General features: G+C 38.6%; 1 protein-coding gene across 1 annotated transcript in view; it reads left to right on the forward strand.

Moving 5' to 3' along the window:
- Nucleotides 1–20135, forward strand: part of LOC146480979 (leucine-rich PPR motif-containing protein, mitochondrial-like) — a 54201-nt gene extending 34066 nt beyond the window's left edge. Inside the window, exons 24-36 of the mRNA XM_085108666.1 lie at nt 979–1077; nt 2340–2395; nt 3452–3532; nt 5283–5362; nt 7200–7298; nt 8794–8896; nt 10170–10300; nt 11606–11733; nt 13079–13147; nt 15261–15348; nt 15919–16070; nt 16648–16731; nt 18333–20135. Coding sequence (XP_084964792.1) covers nt 979–1077; nt 2340–2395; nt 3452–3532; nt 5283–5362; nt 7200–7298; nt 8794–8896; nt 10170–10300; nt 11606–11733; nt 13079–13147; nt 15261–15348; nt 15919–16070; nt 16648–16731; nt 18333–18353 — 1191 coding nt within the window. The 3' untranslated portion in view covers nt 18354–20135. The remainder of the gene's footprint in view (nt 1–978; nt 1078–2339; nt 2396–3451; nt 3533–5282; nt 5363–7199; nt 7299–8793; nt 8897–10169; nt 10301–11605; nt 11734–13078; nt 13148–15260; nt 15349–15918; nt 16071–16647; nt 16732–18332) is intronic.
- Nucleotides 20136–23249: the final 3114 nt, after the last annotated feature.

A 23249-nucleotide genomic window follows, 5' to 3' on the forward strand; every position in this document is an offset into this window, starting at 1 on the left:
AACTAATACGCAAAGCAGCGGATGAAACATCGAGACAACGTTTCCTGAGGGAATTTAAGGAAGAAATTAAAACTTGCCCTTTTAACAAGGCTTTTGATAACTAATTTTTCTACACCTTGTTGCTTACACATAAGACCTTTTCAAAAAAATTTTTTCAACAATTACTTCCTTATTAACCTTTAAAAAATATATAAAAAATCCCAATAAATCACTTTATTTAAGCAGTGTATTCAGCGCAGAGCACTAATTGGGGACACTTTCCAGATCGAATTGGACTTTAGAAGTGTTGGTGTTTGAGGAGAGAGGAAAGCCAGAGTACCCAGAGAAAAACCTCTCAGAGCAAAGACGAGAACCAAGAACAAATCAACCTACACATGATGCCGACTGACTGGGAATTGAATCAGGGCCACGTTGGTTGAGTGCTTTCACCACTGCGCCATCCCTGCTCCCCCAAACCTTATTTACCATAACATTTACATACTTATTGACGTTATTTTTATCATTGACTCCTTAAGGGGGAGGTGCCGCAGGCATTTCGACCTGTTTTGCTGGAAATGAAACTGTAATACCTTTTAACTGTTTAGTTACAAAATAATTTTAGATCACCGAGATAAAGATATCACCTTGATTCTTGAAGGGAAACGAAACTACGAGGTCAGGACTTGAAAAAAGCCGTCCTCACGTTTTTCAAGATGAATCCATTCCGAGCCAGTCCATCCATGACCAGAGACAGTCACTGACAATTTGATTACACTGGGGTGGGGGGGGGGGGGGGTGGGAATGTGTAAGAATACTGGACCATCTGTTTTAGGTGTCTGTAAATAGAAAAGCGTTTTGGGTGCAGGGGATGGGGGGGGGGGGGGGGGGGGCTACTGAAATGACACCAAATCCCTGTGAGACACCCCACAGAGCTCTGCATGAAGCGGAGATTTAAATTCAGTATGCAGTCAAGCTATATGTCTTTTTTTTTTTTTTAAGAAATTAGAGGAGCCAACACAGTTGATGTACTGTGCACTTATACAAGCCTATGCCCGCTGTCCAGAAGGTGGAATTCATGCCCGTGTACCAAAGGACAGGGTAAGAAACCGGGGGCTCTCCATTTGTCAGAACTGGCTGGCCAGACCGGACACTTTGTAAACGGAATTTACAAATTTTAAGGATAAGTTTTATTCTTGTCCTTCAAATTTCTTAAAAAGAGCACGCACCATTTTCGTATTGATTATTTTTCAAGATTTTGCAGCACCATCTCTTCAAAATGACGCATTCGATTTACAGACTGGCCGGCCAGTTATGGAAAGTGCACACACTGTGAGCAGATGGACACAGCGGCAAAATGAGTGCGCATGCTCGTCACGCATGGGCAATCTTACGCGGCGAAATGGCGGCATTTTTAAAATGCCCATTGTTTGTTTTCGTTTCGCGGGGATAAGCCCAAATCAAAATAGATAAGGTTGCCGCTTTCAGGAAAGGTTCCTTCGAACTTCCTCCATCACATATCTTATTCAACAACAAAAAAATATTGTAGTAACAGGTGTGAATTTGGCGATTGAAGTCGAGCGTTCGTAATCGATTCTCGCTCGAATCACAATCTGCGGAGCATGCGCACTCATTTTGCCGCTGTGTCGAGCACATTGTGCACATACGTTCATTGCAGGTGCATTTACACTACGAAAAACTGATTAGGTCTGGCCCGGGGAAAAGTGGTGAGAATCAAGATATGTTCAACCCTTCTTTTGCACACGCAATATTTTTAGGGGATATTCCGCAAGATTGAGCAGGATAATTGTTTTATTATTCAACACATTTTATTGCAGAAAAGTTGTAGACGGTGTACCAAGGTCGTTACTTGTTTAATTGAAGGGCTCTGCCATTTTTCTCCCCGACCGCGAATTTAAGTAATGTTTAAAACACGAGCAGCAGTGTTTTATCGAGATTTAAAACCACGAGGCGCAGCCGAGTGGTTTTAGACCCGATAAAACACGTGCTGCGAGTTTTTGAACGGCTTCAAAAACATTCCTGGAAAAGCGTGTGTCAAGAGAGTTATTAGCAATGATGCTTTTGTGAACATTGGAAATTAGCATACGAGAAAAATATTAAACACCGCATACCAATAAGGAGGAGGTTTTATCGGGTTTTAAAACCAATGCACGTGATGTTTTATCGACCATTTGATAGGTCAATGGGCTTATGAATTATTAATGAATTATGTACATCACGGGATACCTATTGTGTACGGACGACGAATATTGTGTGCATCATGCCCATATTTGTAACGCTGACTGTATCTGGTACACTTCTCGTTTAACTGATTTTTCTTCCTGTCTGTTTCTTTTTAACAGAATATGAAACGAATTATCACCTTGTACAATGAGATGTGGGAACGAGGATTCACAGGGTTCGTGCTACTTCTTGAAGTCCTTGAAAATCCCTGGAATTTAATTTTAGATTTTAAAAGCGCTTGAAAAGCCCTTGAAAATAATAATTTTTGCTAAAAGTGCTTGAAAATAATGAAAACTCCTTGAATTTTTGTTCGGATGGGAAATAATGTAGGATTGTATCAAAGTACTTCAGGGATTGAGCGCAGATTTCAAAATCGGGGACAGATTATATCCTGGGGAGATTTTTTGAGTTGCTATTGACCAGTGAACACATTTCGAAACATAGTGCAAGGCAAAGTAACTTGCTTTGAATACTCTTTAAAAACTCAGTTTTTAGTGCTTGAAAACTCCTTGAATACTCCTTGAATTTTATGTCCAAAAACCAGCACGGACTATGGATTCAAGACTAATATCTATACTTTATTACACGGTACAAACCTCGCAGCTTTTCATTTTTATATCATGTTGTTCTTATGCTAACTAGTTTGCATTTGCATTTGAAAAGCCACGAAAAGTGCGCCAAACTAAAGTCACCTCCAGCCTCGCTTCCAATCAAAGGCCAGGTCACTAAGCACACAACTGAAGATTTAGATTTAGAATTTTTTATTTATGCACTATTTCAATAGTTTACTACAAAAGGAAATTACGGTACATCACAAAAGTAACATTAAGGCAACATTAAATTACATAAATCATCAAAGGTAAAATGTGCGCAGTGACCAAAGGAGTTTAGGCTTTCGAGTTGGTCACTGCCACGTGCAGCTAAATGGCGTATAACGTGCAACTAACAGCACAAAACAAAAGACAAGAAAATTAAGAGTGCATAATTAAATCATACTACATTTTTTACATAAAAAAAACAATAGAAATGATAATTAATAGTGAGGGCAGAGAAATCAAATACTCATTGGGTATTTAAAAGGTACAAGTTGTATTGCTTTGTATTGCCTGTTGGCTTTGGTGATCCCTCCTTTTATTGTCACGGCCAGTTGTAAGGAGAGAAAAGATGCTGATCACTATTGAATTAACCAAAAGTTCGCAGTAATTTCTCATCATTGTGTTTTGCAAACTAGACTTACAGCCATTGCTAAGAGTGCTTCATGTCTTGCTCATTTGCTGATGGGAAACCTTGAGAAAGCGGAAGAAATAAGACGGTAAGTGGAAGATATCAACTTGACTTATTTTCTTCATTAAATACCAGGGATGTTTGTTTAAGTTTGACGTTGTGGACTCGTGTTACATTTTTAACTAAAACTGAAGTCTCACCCCTTCAGTCATAATCTGTGTTGCGGAGTGTAAAGAATTGTGGGAGTACCAACACTTTACCCACAAGTCTCTGCAGTTGTCATTTTATCTACAAATAGACCATTTCCGAGTTTCTTTGAACCACATTATCAAAGCGAGGCTAAGTGCAAAGGTTTTATTATGAAAATTAGTTTTCATTCATATGCAAATAGAACTAATTTTCATGTGTAAAGCTTTGCACTTTGCCTCGCTTTTATAATGAGGTTTTCATCAACTCGGAAATGGCTTGTTGAAGTTCATGATTTCTCATTGGAATCCAGTTTCCTCCAAATCAGCACCCCTTTTTGAGAAATGAAATTATGAATCTGTTTTATAAAATGGCTGATGTTTGTAGCCGATTTAGCGCACGCTCTGATTGACTAATTTGAGGGCCGGATTTCTCGTAATGCGTTTGAGAATTACAACAGATGCCAGTGCACAACAATGCGTGACTGTTGGTAGTTTTCTGTAGTTTTCATCTAAATCACTGTTTCTCTGAAATGAAATTCCTTATATTTCATGGCATTCATCCATCACGATTTACTGAAAATCTGTAAATCTGCCAAATTATGCACCGACGCCTCTCACAGGGTTGTCATAAGCCTCGTGGTTTCTTTCAGGTTTTCTCCCCATTTATTTTCTTACATCAATTCTCTTTATTTTTTTCCATCTGTAAATGTTGTATATGGCAAAATAAATGTTGTATTGTATTATTGTACAGTAGTTTCCATAAGGGCGCATGCTTGGCACCAGCGCTTCGTCCATGCCAATGCGTCGTACATTTCGATGCGTTTTGGCCTGGCGTCCACACTAAAATGATCTAACTACGCTCGTTGCTTACGAAAACGCTCTAGATACGGAGTGGAAACATTTGAACACGGAGATTCATCAGATAGCTATAGACAGTGAAAACGAAGGCTTTCGTAAACGCTAACGTCGCAAACGTGCGTGCGTGCGTTTATTTGTCGCACGCGTAATAGACTGTTGTAACGTTTCCGCGTAGCGTATCAACGCATTCCAGCGTTTTAGAGTGGACGGGGGAAAATGCGGCGAAAATGATGGTGTGGGTGCGTAGCTTTAAACCCTTTCCCAGCGAAATTTTTTCGCCTAATTTTCCAAAACGGTAAGGAAAAACCCAGCTTGCTAATGTAATATACCGTCTAAAAGGTCTTGATGAGTGTAATTCATTTCTGAAATCATGGTTTTAAGATATCAAAATAAAAAACTACAAACTTTCACTGATCGACTCATGTGATAGGTATACCTCAAAAGTGTAGCTTATTTTGCAGCTTTTTAATGCATAGAACACTCTGAGATATACCAGATTCTGTAAATGCATGAAATGAAAATATTCCACAAATCTAAAGGGGTGGTAAACCACATCATAGATACCTGGTAGATACCAGAGGGAACCATTTTCCCTTTGAAATGCAACGATCTTTCCAAGACCAATTTGCTGACAAAATGTCTCTGTAATTGAGAAAATACTGACCAAGTTATGAGTAGAGGGTCCACGGTAGGGAAAGGGTTATTAATAGAGCGTTTCTGAAACACGTCAGTGTGGACGGAGCTCCAGTGTGAACGCCCTCCAATGTCAGATGTTTCTGTTTGCTCCCTTAGTACACATGGTCTCGGTAGATTAAAGCTCAAGGCGTTGTTCGAGTTCATGAAGGTTTATTCAAGACGTGGTGATGTGGCAAGTAAGTCAGTTTAGTAGTCCCCAAGGGTCTTATGGTTAAAACACGAGCAGGAGTGTTTTATCGGGATTTAAAACCACGAGGCACAGCCGAGTGGTTTTAAATCCCGATAAAACACGTGCTGCGAGTTTTTGAACGGCTTCAAAAACATTTCTGGAAAAGCGTGTGTCAAGAGAGTTCATAACAATAATGCTGTTGTGAACGTTGGAAATTAGCATACGAGAAAAACATTAAACACCGCATACTAATAAGGAGGAGGTTTTATCGGGTTTTAAAACCACTGCACGTGATGTTTAATCGACCATTTGATTGGTCAATGGGTTTATGAATTATTAATGAGTTTTTGAGATGCTACATAAAGGATATTACACGGCGGCACGAAGAAATGAATTTGATTTTCGAGTGGTAAAAACGATATTTTATGAACCCGCGCAGCGAGTAAAATATTGTTTTTAACGCGAGAAAATAAAATTCACATCTTCAAGCCACCGTGTAATTTTCTCTTTATTATATAGACAAATCTATCGCTCGCCATTTTCACCGACTGTTTACATAAACAATCGGCAAAAAAGCGGGAACGGGGAACGGGACGTCATCAATGTCCTCACTAGTAAGGATATGGAAAATACGCCACTCGGGTCCCGGATGTAGTTTCGTATGAATTTTACGAGTGGTGTATTTTCCAATAAAAAGGTTTACCCGCTGACAAATGACATAAAACAGCAACAACTAGAAATAGTCTTGCAAACTTGTATATTTGTTTAGTACATGCAAGGAAGTGATTAATCAAAAGTAAGCATATTATTTCGGTCCTTGGAGTTGTTTTCAATTGAATGTCGTAAAACCAAACTCAAAGTAATTACTCTGGCTTATCACAACGGACGCAAATTACACAATGAACCAATCAGAGATCGAAGCAAGTTGGATGTAACCGGCGTCAAGCGCGGGAAAACGTGTGCGAAGTTGTCTCGACCAGTTTTGGTTTTACTCCTCATTGGTTGAGAAAGTGGCAAGAGTTTTTCCAACCAATCACAGAGCGCAATTAAGCAAAACCAAAGCAGCGCGAATTACTCTCGATACCCAATTCTCAAAGTCATTAATAATTCATCAAAAGAAAACAAAGAAAATCACTACCGTGACCGTGGTTTGGATATGTGATCCTAATTACCATAAAATTTTGCCAACTTAAGCCTTGAATTTCTCCAAGAATTATTGCTCATTTGAGAAGCCATATCAAACACTTAAAAGTGTGTTTATTCAGATATTCAAACACCTCGAAGTCGTTAAAAAAAAAATCGGCTGCGCTTCGTTTTCTCAACCTACTTCTCAGTGTTTGGATATCTGATGAAACACACTTTCGAGTGTTTGATATGGCTCCTCAAATGATCAATAACAATTCTTGGAGAAAGTCGAGGCTAAGCTTGGCAAAATTTTATGGTAATTAGGATCACATATCCAAACCACGGTCACGGTAGTGATTGTCTTTGTTTTCTCTTGATGAATTAATGAGTTTGAGAACTGTTACATGAAAACCGCCCTAAGTACAGGTTGAAGAGATTTTGAGTCCGATGTTGTTCATGCGTGGCTCCGTCCAGACCAAGAAACTCACTACGAAACTCAAAGCAATTTTTCAGGCACTAAAATATCATTAATGTTCAAATAACGTGAGTGCAATTTATCCAATTAGACTGAAAAAACGGATTTGATTTAAGGGGCAAAAGTTTACGCTAGCGAACGTATAGTTTAAAAGAAAGAGCGCCTTTGTTAGTGTGTATCACGTTCTTTTTTTATTTTATTTTGTTTATTTTTATTTTTATTTTTATTTTTTTTTTTAATACAGAAACAAGAGAGACTTATGAGGAGCTAAAGAATGAAATGGGCGGTCGCGTCATGCCAACAATAATTTACAATAATCTGCTTCATGTTTATGGTTTCCATAGTAAGTCGCGCTTTTTATTGTAAAAATAATATTTTTTGTTTGTTTGTTTCTTTATGTGTATATTTTGCTTCAAGCCATACTTATAGTGGTATACTTTTTCCTTAAGTCACCGCGCAAGTCACTTTGGGAAGTAGGGAGCTTAAGCAACGACGGCGGCAACGAAAATGTCACAATATCTTTATTTCATTTGTGCTACTTCGCGATTATTTCAACTCGCTCAATTTTTGCAAAAATGGCGAACTATCCAGGAACCAGATAGGAGTGGCGTGTAAGTTAAGAAAGAAAATAAAAAAAATTGACCGTCGTGCGTTCACGTTCTCCACAAAACCTTGAATGTGGTCATTTCACGTCGTTGTTTTGCAGAGGACGGCGAAGAAATGTACCAAAATGTAAAACGCACGTGCAGAGCGATTGTTTTTGCTCATTAAACTTATTGTTTTGCGGCGTTGTCGTTGCCGTCGCCGTGGTCGTTGCTTAAGTTCCCTTTTTTTGTCATCCTGTGACGACGGGCATGCGACGAAGCGGCAGATCTGTGTACGCTGGTACCTACACACTGGCGGCTCAGGCCACAGGCTTTACTAGACTGGAGTAGAGTTTGGCAACCACCTAGGTGACGGGGCAGCCCCTTTTTACGATCTAACAGCTCACCTCCATGGCGCGAGGAAGGCCGAGAAAAGGTGCCCTGCACACCCACAGACAACCCACAGTTTTTGTGGCTACTGCCTTCTGGGAAGGCGGTAGCCACTATGCTACCGTGTTTTACGTAAGTCCGTAAATCGGAAGCTTTCGGAATTGCAGAATTTACTCGAAGTTGGGTCGAGTTCATCACGACAGGTTGACGAGATCTCAGTCGGCTTTATTCGTAGATCCTCGTATTTCAAGGCTGGTGAACAACATGTATGTACTAAGAGCTGCAAAATAATTGCGTTAGACGTAGAAAGGACGCACTCCTTATACAGATTGGAATAGAGATTGTATGGGACAACCAACGCTGATTGCCGTGGTTCTTGGGACGCGTATCTAGCATCCCCCCGCAGATTTTGCAGGGGCGGATGTCATCATCACCAACTTTCAAAGGAGAGAGAGCCTGGGATCGAGATCATCGAACGCACTCCGTCATCTTTGATTATTACTAGTCTTAGTTTAATGGTATACCTACCTCACGGTAAACAAATGAATGTAGATATATGAAACATATATTTTGAACTGCGGATGAAAGATGAAATAGAAGAAAGGCTTTCAGGCTTTCTCTTCGCAACTGCTTAAGTTGCGTAGTAACTGCGAGGATCTTTCTTCTATTTGATCTTTCATCCGCAGTTCAAAATATGTTTTATATATTTACATTCATTTAAGCTGCCCAGCTCATCTATATATGTTACGCCTTACGCCGAAACGCATTCTCTCTGATGTCCGTCAAAAAGCAAGTATCTCAAGTATTTTGTAGGCGCTACAAGTTCTAGAAATCAAATTGATTTTGCGGTTCTTAAATTTGCAGATGATATTGACTCGCAGTGGAAAGTGTTTGAAGAGATGAAGAAAAATGACGTGGAACCAAACCAGTTTTCTTATTCGAATGTCGTGAGGACTTACCTGCTCAAGTGAGTGCAAGTATCTAGAACAAATACTGGTGAGGGGTTTTGCGCACAACTAGACTGCAAAACAATCGTCTTCTTTTTCCCTGTTGAAATTCATGGCGGCAGACGTGAACTCGGGAGGTGCAAATTCGCGAGAGGAGAACAAACGAGACGTGAACTCGCGAGGTGCGAACTTGGAAAGCACGAACTAACGAGACAAGAACTAACGACACATGAACTCGCGAGACGTGAACTCGCGAGACGCGAACTCGCGAGGCGCAAAGCGTCCGCTCCAGTGTCTCACTATCCATTTTTTTCGTTGCTCAAAACATTCCCTTTACAGTTCAACGGCCGCGCGTTGCGACAACGTTCATCGTTAAAAAATACCGACTGTTTTGCAGTCTAGCGCACAATGTCAGTCAGAGCCAAGCCGATTCATTTTAACACTTAAGTTGGCGTGGCCGACAAAAAAAAAATCCTGACTTCCTTAGCCATGTCCATTGCTAGGTCTGTTGTCTCAAGTACAGGTAGAGCTGCAGTCTTAAGCCTTGCAGTGCAACAGCTACTGCTAGCTATTATCAACAGCAGCTACTAACAGCTCATGTATGAACCCAAATGTCCCCTAGCTCAATGGCCGATATATTATGGCAGCTATGTTTAGGCTTACGGGCAGTTTGAACTGAAAAGTACTCATCATTTTGAGGACTCGAACTGAACGTGTAAATATGGTGGCAAGATCTGCTCAAAAGATTTTCTAGTAGCAACCACAAGCAAAGTATTTTCCTTTTATGATTTGTAGAAGTACTGGATGATGAAAGCAAGACAGTGTCTTCTTAAGGACGGTGCCTACTAATACCGGAGTATTTTTTCGCGCTTCATGACTACGCGGGAAAAGCAGACCTTAGCAAGGGCTAGTGAAATCCAAAAAGAAAATTGGGGGTAACCACGTATTTTTTAGAGACAATTAAGAAACAATAATTTAAAAAAGCGCCAAAATACAAAACAATGTATGAAATTTTTTCCCAAATTGAAGCTTAATTATCTCTGAAAAATGCATGGTTAGCTCTAATTTTCTTTTCAGATTCCAATAACCCTTGCTAAGATCTGCTTTTCCACCGTAGTTACAAACTGCGCAGAAATATCTCCGTTTTAGCAGGCACCACCGTTAAGAAATCCGTCTTTGAAGGACCATCGCAAGATGCGCAGAATGTATGCGCAGTAGCAAAAGTAGGCACCGTCCTTAACTTATTTTAATTTTTAGTTTTATTTTAAATGATTCATATTTATTTCTTATCAGGGACGACATTGATGAGGCGTTAAAATTGTTTCAAGAATCCAAAGAGCTTGGCCAATTTTTATCCGATGCGACATGTCTTCTCTTGTTGAACTCCATGGCGAGAACGGGCAAGTTGGATCACTTTGAGAGTGGTACGTTGAACTACTAACACGTTATGGAGCTTTAGCAACGGCGACGGCGACGGCAACAAGAAAGTCAAAAAAAAAATAATAATAGGCTTAATTACCAAAACAATAACTCTGCACGTGCATTACACTTGTTGGTAAATTTCTTTGCCGTCACTGCGCGACTAGCACGTGAAATTTCCTGATGGGACGTTTTATGGAGGACGTAAATACCCGACGACGAATTTTTCTTTCTCTTTCTAAACTCGGGTACGGTCTCCAAGAATTCAACTCCAGAACATTTCGCCAACATTTGACATTTAAAGCGAGTTGGAATAATCGCGACGACGTTTGAGAAAACGCGAATTCGTTTTAATAGTGACGTTTTCGCTGTCGTCATTACTAAAGCTCCCTGTTATCTCTTAAAGGGACACTGTCGCGGCGATTTTGCTGTATTTTGGTAGAAACTGCTGAAATATTTGACAAAGAACCTGTTTTCTAACATGAGATTGTCCTTAGAACGCTAGGGAGAAAATATTGAGATTTCTCAGGGGAAGAACAAGCTATTATCAGTTTTTAGTGATTTCTCTAAAATACACAGGAAGAACTTAAAAAAATTGGCCAATGTATTTTATTTTATTTTTTTATTTTTATTTTTTTTTTCAAGTTGCAATCCATTTCCATCCTAGCCATCCGCAGCTAAACATAATTAATACCAGTTTCTGCGCACAAGAACGGATATTGTTAACAATGGACCAGTATTTTAGCGATTCCATGGATTCAAATATGTTTTTCGGCTAGTCAAAGTGACACTGTCTCTTTAAGAGATGACTTTGCGGCGAAATTACAAATCTGGTGCCCTTATCGCTCCGTTACGCTGCCTTATTGCGACTCGGACCGGGAAGGACTGCTCTTGAAAACCCTTCATTTGAATGATTACTTACTCACGAAGTAACTGCTATAAAGTTTGATGTCACAAATATTTGAATTTTTGAAATTATGGGATTTATCAAGTTGTTGGCAAAGAGCACGATGAAAAATGCCTTCTTGCCAAAAACTAGTATCTTATTGCGATTAGTGTCTGAGATTTGGGGACTTTAATACTCCAGTGACTCCATACAAATCATTCTAATTTTACAAGGATTTGTATAGGGTCGTCAGAGCATCACAATACTAATATCTCAGCACCAAATTGCAATAAGATGATGGTTTTTGGCAAGTAGGCATTTTTCATCATGCTCTTTCGAAATATCTCAACAGATCCCATAATTTGGGAAATTTAGTTTTTGTGACATCATCATTTCAGTACTCTATTGTCCTCGTTTTCTTTAGCTTTGGAAGACATCGTGACCAACAGAATAGGAACAGCATATAGCATGAAATGGAACAACTTGCTGCGTGGACTGTTATTCTGTTGTCTGCATGCTGGAAAGAAGGATCTCGCACTGAAACTGCAACTGGTGAGTTCTGCTGTTTAGTGGTCAATACACTCTTTGAAGAATCGCGATAGTTGCTTAATAGACCCTTCTCCAAAATGGCCGCCGAAAATTTAAATTAGTTAAATTAAAAACGTATACCAGCACTAGAAAGAGCACTTTTACTTTAGTAACCCTGCAAAGTTTCAGCATGTCAGGTGTAATATCAGCTGAGAAAATGTAAGTTGAAAAATGAAAAATTTACAGACGTTTGTATAACTGGGGGTATGATAATGCTGATATATTTTAAAACATTTTATACAATTTTATACTATATATTCAATAATCTTAGAAACATTGTAAATAGTATCTTTCTCATCTTTTTCAGTATTTTCATTTATCATTTTCATTACTTTTTCCTTTTATTATTATTATTAGTATTTTATTTTGTGACTATTCCTGTAAAGTAACTGGTTAGCTAAGTGTTTAGTCACGTTAATAAACTTACTTACTTACGTATACCCCAGTCATACAAACGTCTGTAAATTTGTCAAATTTCATCCTACATTTCCTTAGCTGATATAACACCTAATATGCTGAAACCTTGCAAGGTTACTAAAGTAAAGGTGCTCTTTCCAGTGCTGGTATCAGTTTTTAATTCAGTTCAATTTAACTCATTCAAATTTGTTTCCGCCATTTTGGAGAAGGGACTATTGCGTTCGACGTAGAAAGAACGCACTCCTAAAGCAGATTGGAGTCGAGATTGTATGGGACAATTAGCGAATGAATGGATCTTGGGACGCGTATCTGGCATCCCTCGCAGACTTTGCAGGGGCAGATGACATCGCCAACGAAGCAAAGGAGAGAGAGCCTAGGATCGAGATCATTGAACGCACTCCCTAATCTTTGATTATTACTAGTTCAGAACGTAAAACTCCTAACTTCATACTTGAAAAGACATGAAAAAACGGCATCACTGGACCACACACAGGCATAAGGTTTGGATCGTTTCCTTTTCAAAATGGACATTTTTAGTTCGCCTTATGGGAAAAGATGGCGGCCGTACATTTTACCTCAAAACCCTGCGAACCTAACACATCCAATAGGCACGTTGAAAGCCATATTTTTTTGCGAAATTCGTCCCTGTACTAACAACATTAGCTATGCTAGGTTTGAAGGTTTCAGAACTTTTACGAGCGTTTTAAGGGTTTTCGTACGCTGAGAATTATGAGTAACTTTACCAGTCGACATCTTTTTCGGAACAGTGGATTACAGGGCCTTGCACTCAAACCATCTGCTCAACGACAATTTTTCTACATAAGGACTTCTCTCGTTCAGTTCTAACGGAAAACTCATCTACTAAGCTCCTTTGTTATTTCGTTTCACTTAGGAACACGAAATTCGAGTGGAAGTTCATTCATTTGTTTTATTTGCGGAAAACTCTGCAAGAAGAGGGGAGGTAAGTTATGCTCTACTTTAGGTACAAGGTGTTCCACATTTCACACCACATCTTGAAACTTTAAGTTACATTTAAAAGGTGAAATGGCGACTGGGAAAAATGAATTAGCGAAGCAGCGTTCTCGAGTCTATAGACCTTTTTTGTAAACAGCGACCGTAAAGTCTTAAAGTACTCAAACGAAATAGCTTAAGCTAATTCAGGTGTATACGCAGCAACAGGTCTTATAGTCTGCGTAGGTGATCAGGAGCCTGCAAGGATGTAACTGCAGGAAGGGCGGCGGTCTTTTAAAAATGCCCATAGAATGGTATTCATCACCACATTGCTGGGCAGTAGGTTCCAATGTCCTCGTGGCTCTTGGAAAAAAGGACGCGCCATAGTCGTTAACGATGGACGGGAGTTGGTAATATTTGCAGACACTGTTTCTGGTGCTCCTTGGATTGAGAAATACAGTGGGGGGGGGGGGGGTTAAATTACTCTTTTATTTTTACGAAAATTCGCCTTACTAGCCTTGTAAGCACGTGCAAAATTCAAGTAGTGGTAATGAAAAGTGTCTATTCAATTTAGTACACTCAGAAAAAGTTCTGAGTCCTCTAAACGGGAGGACAATCCATGCCCTTCGAGGTACCGGTTAGATTCCCTGCTGGGGGGCGAGGCCATGTGACTCACTCACTTATCATTTATTCATTTCTTGCACTTCATTGACGACATATTTGAAACTTGCTTGTCAGCTTGACATTTGTAACACATACTCCAAAGCCAGGGTGGACACCTTATGATGTTGACACAACAGAAATCGTATTTCAAACGGTAAAAGAAGTTTTTTTCAAATCAAATTAGTGTAGGCCTCGAACCCGGGTCATTTTGCTTCATATTTCCTATCCATATCCATTACACCAAAGAGGGCTAGCTGGTGAAAATGGTATTTTTTAACTTATTCAGAGAGTTAGCTATGGCAACAAATGACAGCTAACCGTTTTAAAATCAGTGCTCAGGCCAAAATGGTGTAAATCAGTGCTAAACCCCCAAAGCGGATATTCCCTGCCTAAAAGGAGCTCTATTCTATCAGTTCTCTGTCTAACAAGTGGCGGCTTCTGTTCTTGCCTACGTCATGGCTATCACCAGCAGTAAAGAATACTACATTGTGTAAACATTATAAGGTGTCCAGCGTTATTTTGGAGTATCCCTTCTAGGAACAACCCTTGTTATGTGGGCCCCACACAACGAGTCCTTCATGCCTCAGTGATAAAGAATTCAACTGGGATCTGGAAGATCATGGTTTCAAGTTTATTTAGACTTGAGAACGCGTCTTCGTTAATTTAAGTTAGATTGTTTACAAGTTGTGTCGTTCAAAACTCGATAAATACGTCGTATATACACTGTAAACTCAAAAGAGCTGTTCAAGCCCCAAAGTGGCAATTCAGCCCTGGTGACCTAGGGGCTAATTCACCCCCTTGTGAGGCCATTTTGGTCACAATTTGGTTGCTATCAAAGAACATTTCAGCCCATTTCAGACCTTAAAATAACGCCTATTTTTGGCCCTTATTTAAGAGAGTCAAATTAACCCTCAAAAACTACATTTTGGTCACAATTTGGGACGAAATAGTGCTATTAAAAATAAGTTCAGCTCTCTGGGACTCATTTCAGCCCTTAGGTGCATTTTCCAACCCTTGAGTTTAGGCTGTTTTGGTCCTTATTTAAAAGAGCCAAATTAGCCCTCAAAATAGCGCTTTATTTTCTTCTCGGAAATGGCCCCAATTTGGTGGTTAAAACAGATCTTTTGAATTTTTAAGTGAAGGCTTTCTTCATTTGTCCCACTTTATTCGAGAGAGACTGAGAATAGCGTGTGGGGCCCTCGCGTGGGAATCCACGCGTCGCGACTCTCGAGTTTCTGCTTTCCTCGATTTGCTTCTCCCTCCATGACTTTCAAGAGAACAAATGTTTGTAGTCTAATATTTGCTGGCAGGTAGAAGTGCAATTTTGCGAGCAAGTAACGTAGCCGTTTTTATTTTTGTCGTCACACAACGCGACCTTTCTGGTTTTCTGGTTGTGGCGACTTGCGTGACACCACCATTTTAGCTTTGCGTTGACTGATATTTTAATACCTTATCTTTAGGTTGATGCTGTGTTGAACGCTATAGAATTCTTCAAAGAAAATGAAATAAACCCTACAGCTTTGTATACACCACTTATCAGAGCACACGGTGAGTCAAAGAGGACAGCTTTTCGCGTTCTTTCAAAATTTCTCCCGCTTGTTTTTAGCTACCCTTTGCAATGAGCAGCAGTCCACTTTAGGACCCGGTTTTGCGGGTGTTTGTTTGTTGTTGTTGTTGTTGTTGTTGTTGTCGTTGTTGTTTGTTTGTTTGTTTGTTTATTTGTTTTCGTTGTTTGTTTTTTGTGTTGTTTTCTGTTGTTTGTTTTTTAACCATCTTCGAGGTGTTTGGAAATCGGATGAAAAACACTCTTAAGAGTGTTTGATATAGCTTAGTTTTCATCTTAATCAAATCAAAACTAATTTTCTTATGCAAAGCTTTGCACTTAGCCTCGTTTTTATAATGAGGTTTACAGTAACTCGGAAATGCGTATAAGATTACATTTGCAAACCCCATTTCCCTTGTTTTGTCTTCATGAATTATTAATGTTTGAGAAGCAGACAGTGTATCCCTTACGCGACTTCGGGGTCATTATTAAACAGTCCCGCATCAGCAAACCCTCGTTTTCAAGTAGCCATTAAGTAAACTCTCTCACCAATTCAAATCTACTCTTCATGTTAGATGCACGAAAGAACCCGGATGCTATTAGGAGTGTGCACGAACAACTTGTGGCCGAAGGAGTGGAACTTGATAACTCATTTCTTCAGCAGTACAATCAAATGCTGTTGAAATATACTGATACAGCGTCAAGCGAGGCAGTCTCACCCCCAGAGGTACGTATGAACGGTGAAGTGTTTATTGAACAAACATGTTATAACAAGTCACGCTTGTCGAAGTTGTTTCTCGGTAGCCCCGAGTTCAACTCCTCAACCGCGCTTGTAAATAGCCAGCAGGTCAGCCTCCTGCCAGTTGGGATTCTGCTCTTATGTTTGTAATAAATAGATTGGTACTTTCTGTCGTTGTTTGAGTTCCGTCGATAGCTTCGCGCTCTGACGACTCGTGAAAATGTTATTGTGCAACATTTTGTTACGAGCACACAAATATTTTAATTTTTGTAGAAAGAGAATAAAAAATACTTCGAGTATGTTCATTTTTCTAAAATATTTAGACAACAAATGACAAAAAAAAACTAAGTTGCAAACAAGTTGTATTTTCGGCACGGACTATACCATCATCAGATTGTTTTAATATTTATCTGTTTTTTTTTTTTTTTATTATTTTGACAATAATGACAACAAGTCTATGTTGTTCATTCTTATCCCTCTTTTATACTGTCGCAAATAACATCTTGTAGCTTTTTATACGGTTTTCCCTGGACAGTTTTTCCTGATTTTGCTTATACTCTTCTAGGCACCAGCTGTACAAGATGAAAACGAGGTGACAAGCGACGAGGGCGAGAATATCATGGATGAAATCAAAGATGATTTTGAAGAGGTAGTTGCGTATGACACATAAGGAGAAATGTTTACCCATAGACCTTGTCACAGTGCGATACATAAATAGATTTCCTTATAATAGGCCATTTCCGATTTGGTTTGAACCTCATTACGAAAGCGAGGCTTGTTACATAGTTTTGGTCATAAAAATTAGTTTAATTTATATGCAAACAAAACTCATTTTCACATGAAGAGCTTTGCACTTAGCCTCGCTTTCGTAATGAGGTTCAAACCAACTCGGAAATGGCCTATTGTTTTACGAGGTAAGGGACAGGTCTGTAAATATAGGTTCTTATAAATCCCTTGATATTTCCTCGTTCGAAATTCGGTACACGAAAAGTCGTAAAAGCACGCTATTGGAAGTAGACAATAATCCCATGATCTTCCAAATGCATTCTATAACTGCTTTAAGTGTCCGCTTAATACAGGTTTCGTGTGACAAAGTGGCTTAATTTTAGTGACCGCGTCCGCTTAATAGAGGAGTTTGCTGAATACAGATTCATTTAATAAGCTGTGGTTTCAAGGTTCAAGTTTATTTTTTGCGACAATAACAAGAAATACAAGACAGCGTAATGGGCTACCTCTATTATATTTATATTAAAGGGAACCTCCACTCCGACAATAAATTGACGCGGTAAATTGTCGGAAAAAGTGTCTAAATTCTAAATTTTAGTTTAAAAAGTAGAAGTGACATTCAAGTGTGATATGATTATCGCCTATTTTCGATTTTAAATTTCCCGGGCGCCGCCATTTTGGATTTAATGACGTCATACGGTTGTCGCTATTGTCAGTAAGCAGAAGTTCTTTTGTGTGAAACAATGGAGCAACCGTATTACGTCATGAAATCCAGGATGGCGGCGCCCGGGAAATTTAAAATCGAAAATAGGCGATATTCAAATCCTGGTCTATCCGACACAGAAATATTATTTCCGTGTTCTCCAACGAAGTTTGAAATTAGATTGTATTTGCAACAATTTAAAGTTAATTTTTTCAAGAGTGGGGGTTTCTTTTAACAGATTAACAGAAGAAAAATGACAGAATAAATGGTGGAGTAGAAATAGAACAGAGCTAAGACATTAAGTTCAATTGCTTATATGCTTTAAGCATAATTAGACTAAAAAGAAGTGAAAATCGAAAAAGTGAAAAACATGCAAACAAACAAAAACAAAGGGAAAAATATAGGTTTACGTTAGGTTTACATTGAGAGGAATGCTCTCAGTTTCGAAGTGAAAGAGGCAATACTTGTTGCATTTTGAATATCAGAGCTAAGAGAATTAAAGAATTTTGGGCCGTGGAAACAGATAGAAAACTTTTTTATATTTGTCCTACAACGGGGTAAATAAAAGAGCTCCTAATTTCTCGTTTCAAAAGAACGCACATGGCTTGACAGTGAAAACATATTATTGAAACTATCAGGAAGAAGACCGGCTTCGTATAAATACATAAACTTGCCTATTTGAAGTTTATAGATATTCACTTAAAATAGGGTCCGCTTAATACAGGTTTCACTGAATTTATTTTTTAGCTTGTTTGTTTCTTGGTTCTGTTGTTTCCGTTTTCTTTGATTAGTCATATCTTAATTTCCACTCTTTCTTTCAGGAAGACAACGTGGAGCGGTGATTACGGTGCCAAATGACCATGGGATCTGATCTCACCATACCTGTCGCGTATTTTCTTTCTCCAAGCCATACTTAAACATCGAGTCTCTTTGAACACGATTAACGTCTGAAAAATCGATCTTCTTTGTGGAAGACTTCGTTGAGCGATCAGCTACCGCTGATCCATGACAGCCGGCTAAAATATTTGGAACCACTTCATTTTGGACATTTCGTGTACAAGATTGATTCTCTTTCAACCGCGTTTTCAACTTGAGTTTCAACTCGTGAGCGGTAGCGTTATAAGGGTTGTCACGTGGCGTATCTCCATTGAAGCAATGCGTGACTCTGGATTGGCTGCGTAGTGATGTTGCTGAAAAGGATATATTATGCAATGAAATATCCTTCTGTCCGTCTTCAGAAACGTGCCCTGCTAATTTTTTCCCCAGAAACGTGTCCTAAAGAAAAAGTGAAAAATGAAAATTTTCTTCAATTACCAACAAATTTTAAGAGAAAGTTCAACAGAGCTGTCGAAACCCATGAAGTTCTGAAACCTTTGTTCAACTTTCTTCTAAATTTGCTGGTGATAAGGGAAGACTTTCTGTTATAACTTTCCAACAAAGGAATCTTCACGCTGTTATTAACAAATAAATAGTGGAATTTTTTTTGTTTTTGTTTTTTTGGAATATTAGATTTGTTTTTCTAATTGAAATAGCAGATTTTTCTTTACTTTTTTTGTTTGTTGTTTTTGTTTTTGTTTTTGTTTTTTTGTTGTTGTTTTTTTTTTCCCTTTCCGTGCCAAGGACTCGCAAGCAAATGAAAATTGAAACCCCACAAGGGACCAAAAACGCTGAACTGCAAAACAAAATTCGTACAATAAATTCTTGCTTCACGAGGTTAACAGCCAGGAGTATTCATAAAGGGCAAAAGGTTAGTTCATTGCAATTGTCCCCATGATATTTTACAGACTTACGAGGGCTAGGTCAGGCAATGTTTGGGAATTTTAACACATTAAAACTGCTTATGGAATTGAATCAGTGAAACTGCAAAATGACCGCTTAAAGTTATAGAAAACGAAAAGAAAACAAGGAGACAAGATTAAAAGACATTGAATTTGGTAAACTAGAAAAACAGCAGCACGACTTTTTGCAAGTTTGTCTCAGTTTGTATAAAAGTGTGGTGTATAATGTTCAGAGATCCTCTTTCCTTTTTTTTTTTTTTGTGGCCGTAATTTCATCAATAAATGAAGTTACGAATAGGCACACGATCACCCAAAATTCCGTGACCTTTCCCCTTTAACCCTTTAACCCCTAATGTCAAAGAGCAAATTCTCCTATCTTGTCCCCATAGTTTTTCTTAGAAAAGTGCAAACGAGAAGTTATTAAAATATCAAGAAAATTCACGTTGGGTGATCATATCTTTAATTCTCATGACCTCACGGATTGATTTACCATTGATAGCACAGGGAGAAATTTGATGCTGATCACTGTTAGGGCTTAAATCGCTTGCGCTATTTTCTTTTGGCTCACCATGGCTGTACAGGATATATTTGAGCATTGCCTTTTTATACTACCACAGATACACAGAGCATCCGAGAGGACTAAACATTTAACTGCTCAGCATCTTACATTCATCACAGTAAGTTTGCAGGGCTGCGTGTGAAATTCATTAATGAAGGCTTGGCATTTCTATGCGTTTACGTTGTTCGTAGTTTTAAATAACGAGCTCACTCTGGCATTTTGGTCAGATTTGTACACTAGTAGTGGTTCCTGCGATTTATCAAAAATAAATTCCGCCCTTAAAGAAATTACACGTGTTTGTGTTGTTCATGTTAGAAACATCAGAGGATCACGAGATCCATTGCGCAGACTCACTTGCGGCTACATCTCTTTTATCCGAACTTCTTAGTTCGCAATGTGTTGTGGGATGGTAGAAGTCTGTGAAATTTCCTTTTTACTCCATTGCCCAATATACTGACAGGAAATGAGTCTGTGCGCACGAGTTGAGATTCGTATATCGCAAGTGAATTCAATTATAGAGCGTTTTCACATAACGTCACGGCGGCCATGTTGGTGTCCCAAAACAAAGAAATGGCGGCCATGTTGGTTTCCCAAACTAAACCTCTGGGAATTGAACTCTATTTTTATGTAAATACTTTCTTTTGTTCTAGTAAACCAATATGGCCGGTAGTCACGTGAATGAAAATGCTCTATAGCGTTCACGTAGTCAAGAAGAAGCAATCACGTACACGCGCAGTCTAATCTCGTACCCAGATCTCAGGTGGTTCGGGAATCCGTGGAAGATCTGGGTACGAGATTACGCGTAGTCTTGAAGAGCTTTCAGATAGTGGTTTTCTTGTAACAACAAATTTCGTAGTAGTTATTTAACGTGCCTCTCTCTCGCAAGAGTGCCAGATTAATTCGCAACGCCGCAACAATAACATTTACATGAAAAAAAAAGCGCGAGAAAGTTTACGTGTGCAAATTTTGTCCCTGATAAGAATTTATCCAGTATTTTTTTAGCTTTAATTTCCAAAGTTTTGAAAAACAAAACAGGCACCATCTGGAAAGTATAGTACAATAGGCCATTTTACAGTTGTGTGCTAAGTGACCTAGACTTGGATTGTAAGCGAGGCTTAGGGTGACCTTGTTTTGATACAAACCTCCCTGCTTTTCATATGTAGATCATGCCGTTCTTATGCTAACTATTTTTTCATTTACATATGAAAAGTGGTGAGGTTTGTATCAAAACAAGGTCATCCCCAGCCTAGCTTACAATCCAAGGCCAGGTCACTTAGCACACAACTGTAAAATGGGCTATTGATTTCATCTGACTGTCACACTAAAAGATTTCATCCCCAGACCGCTCTCCTCTCCAGAGGCCAGCTGGAGAGAATGAACTAATAAGGAGCGTGGGGCTCTTCCCGTCTTCCCCCTTTTTGTTTTGTTTTTCTCATTTCCGTTTATTGTCCTATTTACGACTTTTCGCTCTTTCTAGGAGAGAGTCCCCAGAATTAAACGTTCGAACGACCTTGTACAGGATAATAAACAGTACTATATCTGCTGTTCAGTAACTTCCACTCGAAATGAAATCAATTCTTGATGCAGCAATATTCTCACCAATGCTTATTCATTTTATTAAGAAGAAATTTAGGGGAAAGTGATATAAATAATTTTCTTTTAAAAATAATTATTTTTATCTTTGATTCACACCCGATGTCACTCAGTGATCAAGGCTTAATTTAGACATTCAGAACTGAAACAAAATTAGAGTCCAAAAATCTGTCCATATAAAGAACTTTCGATTTGCAACACCAACACTGTTAAAACGATGCGTAGCTTTAATTTGTGGCTTACGCACTCGCTGTTTTCATAATATTTAAATTCGACAGTTTTTCAATAAGGTTGAGACTTCACTTGGCCGTGTAGGAAATGTTTGAAGAGGCAAGAAAATACATGACTGGAATGCTAAGAGGTACACTCTTCCTTTGTATAAAATAACAAGACAAGCATAATCGCATATATCTGGTAGGATTGATATTAAAATAAATATCAAAAAGTGTCAGTAATGGTTTAAAAAAGCAGACGTTTCGGGTGTATTATCCTTCTCCAATGTGGAAGAAGCCGTAAAAAAAACCGTGTGGTACGGTTTTCTTCCACACTGAAGAAGGGTTATATACCCGAAACGTCTATTTTTTTAACAATTACTGACACTTTTTGATATTTATTTTAATATCAGTCCTGTCAGATAACAATTTCAAGTGCCAGGCATCACCAACGAACTTTCCGTTTACCGTTTATTATAAGCATCATTGTATTACCCTCTACCATTCAAACAGTTACCATGAACAGTAGAAAATGAGTCGAAAATTTTAGTTATTTATTTATTCATTTATTTGCTTGTCACACTGAGATATAAATTAAACAAAAGCTTCATGCAATTAAGTAAGGTACATCAGAAACCTAATAGAAACTATAAAGCTTAATATATGTATTTAGCCAAGCCTAAAATCGGAGCTACAAAATTCCTTTTTTTTTTCAAATAGCATTTCTGCCGATGGTTCAGTATGAACGTTACTACCTTACAAATTCCTTATCCTTTCTTGACTTGTATCTGTTATTCACCGGTCGAGGGCACAGGTTTCCCTAGACGGGCCAATCTAGGCCGGTGAATAACATGATTATTTTTTCTGCTTTTTTAGTTTTTAAGATGATCGAGGCGAATCGGTTTGCGAAGAGTCAACGCGCGCTACGTCGCACTGTCACTCTCTATAGTTAAAAATCAAGAAAGCTGTGCGTATAAACAGAGAAAAAGCCTAGATTAACGTGCGACAAAACAGATTTTAAACATAATTTGCAGTAATTAATGCAAAAAACTGTGATATTTCATAGCAAGCACTACAAAAATATACTAAACAACTACCTTTAAAGAAATTCGCACAATCAAATGAATAAATGTTCTACGTAAGATTTGTTTTGATGAATATGAAATCACACTTCAAATTTTACATTCACTTTTAACGGACGTTTAAAGACTTTCAGAGCAAAATACTCACACATCTTACTCTCTACCTTTGTATCTTATTATTTTAAGTATTTGTGTTTCTCTGTCAAGATTGTCACAAATCAATGCTAAAATTAGAGAAATATGTGTAAGAAGAACTTATCGGAGTTTATGCCAACGATGTGGAGATATGTCCAGAAATGCACGCTAATAAGATTCATGAACTGTATGATAGACATCACAAGGTGTCCCCTAACCTAAATTCTCACTAAAACACACATAATTCTGTCAAGCATGAAGTCATATGAAAACGACAAAAAGGCCTGTTTTATATGAAGTACCCAAATTAAGGTTTAGATGCATTTCTGGACATAAGTGACGATACAGTGTTTCGAGGCGTTTGTTTGACTATTTAAAC

Source organism: Pavona decussata, unplaced genomic scaffold (genome assembly GCF_977016875.1).
Source record: "Pavona decussata unplaced genomic scaffold, jaPavDecu1.1 SCAFFOLD_51, whole genome shotgun sequence".
NCBI classification, from domain to species: domain Eukaryota; kingdom Metazoa; phylum Cnidaria; class Anthozoa; order Scleractinia; family Agariciidae; genus Pavona; species Pavona decussata.